We start from the raw sequence: 2,224 nt of genomic DNA on the forward strand, positions 1-2,224 counted from the left end.
TGTGTCGACCGCAACATTCGGCTTTGTGTTGTCTGCAAACTCGCTGAGGGTGCGCTCGATCCCACTGTCTGTCATTGATCTCCATCTGGACATTGAGCCGTTGACCAATGTTGAACTGGACTACAAGAAATTTAAAAGTTGAACCCAAGAAGGGGTTTAGAGCTTTCCTGCTTTGCCTTCATAGTGGCCTGAGTGCCAAAGGCAATGGTAGGGTTTGGAAGAAGCGATGGCCAAAACAGATGCAGAAGCCTGATGTAGGAATGGTGTGAAATGCAGCTGGAAACAGTGGTCTGATGCACTCTGGAGCTTGCAAGATCAATGAATTTGCAAGGTGCTGGGGTGTTTGTCATCATTTTTTCTCTCCTATTCTTGTGTCCTGCAGGCCACAGCCCCTTTCTTGCACATAGGAGCACTTGTGGCGGTCACGGCCCTGTCGTGGTTAATAGCGGGGCAGTTTGCACGAACGGAGAAAGCCAGTGAGTACCACTCGTGTCCTTGCGTGGTGGTCAGGGGCTGGTGGGTGGCTGTTTGGGGGGGGGAGGGGTGTTGGGTCCTCCTGTTGGCAGGAGGCAGTGCTGGTTCCTTCCCTGGGCTCAGCAGCCTCCAGCTCAGCCACGCTGGGGAGGTGGATGCTCTCCTAGAGTAACCTGACTGAAACTGGAGTGGGTGAATCTGGTCTGGGGATGCATCCAGATCCCACAGCTGCTGCTTTGTGGTCGGAAGCGCACCGGGGTTGGAGGTGAAAGGGCTGTTATCAATGATGCAATGAATAAAACCATCCAGATTTCCATCAATCTGCTTTAGAAAACATAAATGCACCCTCCGCAGCTAACGCGCAGTGTTCTTCTCTGGATTTTATAAGCACTTCTCCCTTCCCCCATCTCCTTGGCTCTTGTTCACCTGCATTTCTAGGTGGATCTGGCTTTTGAAAGCCTTCACGGACTTGTTGCTTGTGATGCAGTAGCACCCAGAGGGCTCAGTAGAGATCTGGTCCCCTGATGGTTAGGTGCTTCCTTAAATGCACGTTGAGAACATGGTCAAAGGTCTAAGGGAGCAGAGTGGTGAAGGACACACTGAACCCAGTTCTTCTTGTTGATGGTCCTGTCCACTGAAAGAAGCTCTTCTGTGCATCTCCCCTGTCCCACCTCGTGGCCAGGTGTCTCCCAAGCCTGAGCTGTTCCTCCAGGTTTTCTTGTGAAATAATTTGATCCTTTTGTGCCCTCAGAAGTGTTTTTCTTCAGGGTGTCCATGGATGTTCTCAGACATTTGTGCCAGCTCCAGAAAAATTATTTTAATTGGTATTTAACCTGCAGCAAAATACAAGCCCTGGAAGGATTTGGCAGCACTTGCGAAAGACTTCCAAGAAGTGGGAGTTAAGAATGAGGAAACGGTGTCTGAAGATGGAAAGATTTTGATATCCAGAGAGACCTTTCAAAGAAAGAATTGCTCTGCCTTAATTTATAAATATGCCAATAAAGCTGTACCTGGTTCTTCTTAAATATGTCCTAGCATGTAATTAGGCTGCCAGTTGAGGGAGGATTTGTGGTTACGCCTAGAGCAGAGACTGCATGTGCTTCTTCTGAATTCCTCATACTTTTTCTCTTGCAGCTGAGTTCCCTGAAAATGGCTTTTTTGTTGTTTTTAAAAAGCCAGGGAGCTGTTTTCCTTCTCTTTTTCTGCTCCTGGGTTGGGGGTTTTTGTTTGTTTTTAAGGAAAAACATTCATCTCTTCTGTACCATTGGATCTTGAAGTTATGTCAGGGTCATTTTACTTGTGAAAGGTATCTTACCTGGAGGAGTTTACAGACTTTTTGGTACAGGTATGTTTGACCTGATGGTGTTAAAAATGGAAGAGAAGAACTGAAATCTCTGTGAGAACCTACAGTCGCTTGTAATGGGAAAATAAGATTTCACTCACTAATAATAATCTTTTGGAAATAAGTGGTGCAGCTGCAGTCATTGCTGCAACAATCTGTTCTTGTAATTTTTGAGGCATGTGACAACGTTCAGCAACTGGCTTTTTTACTGAGCAAATTTACACTTTTTTTTTGTTGTTCCCCCTATGGTACTTTTTTCAAACCTGGAGAATAGAAGTTTTTTGAATAGCTACAGTGTTTTAAAAGGTAGTAGCTTGTTTTCAAAGCTTGCTTCTGAGGTCAGAGAGAAACCGTTGGACTCAAAGCAGCCCTGCAAGGCTTGGGTAGCAAACGGCAGTGTGAGAAACA

At 46.1% G+C, this 2,224-nt stretch overlaps 1 protein-coding gene across 1 annotated transcript in view; it reads left to right on the top strand.

Annotated features, from left to right (window-relative positions):
* Nucleotides 1-382: 382 nt before the first annotated feature.
* LOC104074870 (glycerophosphodiester phosphodiesterase domain-containing protein 5) overlaps nt 383-2,224 on the top strand; it is a gene marked incomplete at both ends in the record, with an annotated part of 19,809 nt that continues 17,967 nt past the window's right edge. The window contains one exon of the mRNA XM_009575165.1: nt 383-476. Coding sequence (XP_009573460.1) covers nt 383-476 — 94 coding nt within the window. The remainder of the gene's footprint in view (nt 477-2,224) is intronic.

Source organism: Fulmarus glacialis, unplaced genomic scaffold (genome assembly GCF_000690835.1).
Source record: "Fulmarus glacialis isolate BGI_N327 unplaced genomic scaffold, ASM69083v1 scaffold10783, whole genome shotgun sequence".
NCBI classification, from domain to species: domain Eukaryota; kingdom Metazoa; phylum Chordata; class Aves; order Procellariiformes; family Procellariidae; genus Fulmarus; species Fulmarus glacialis.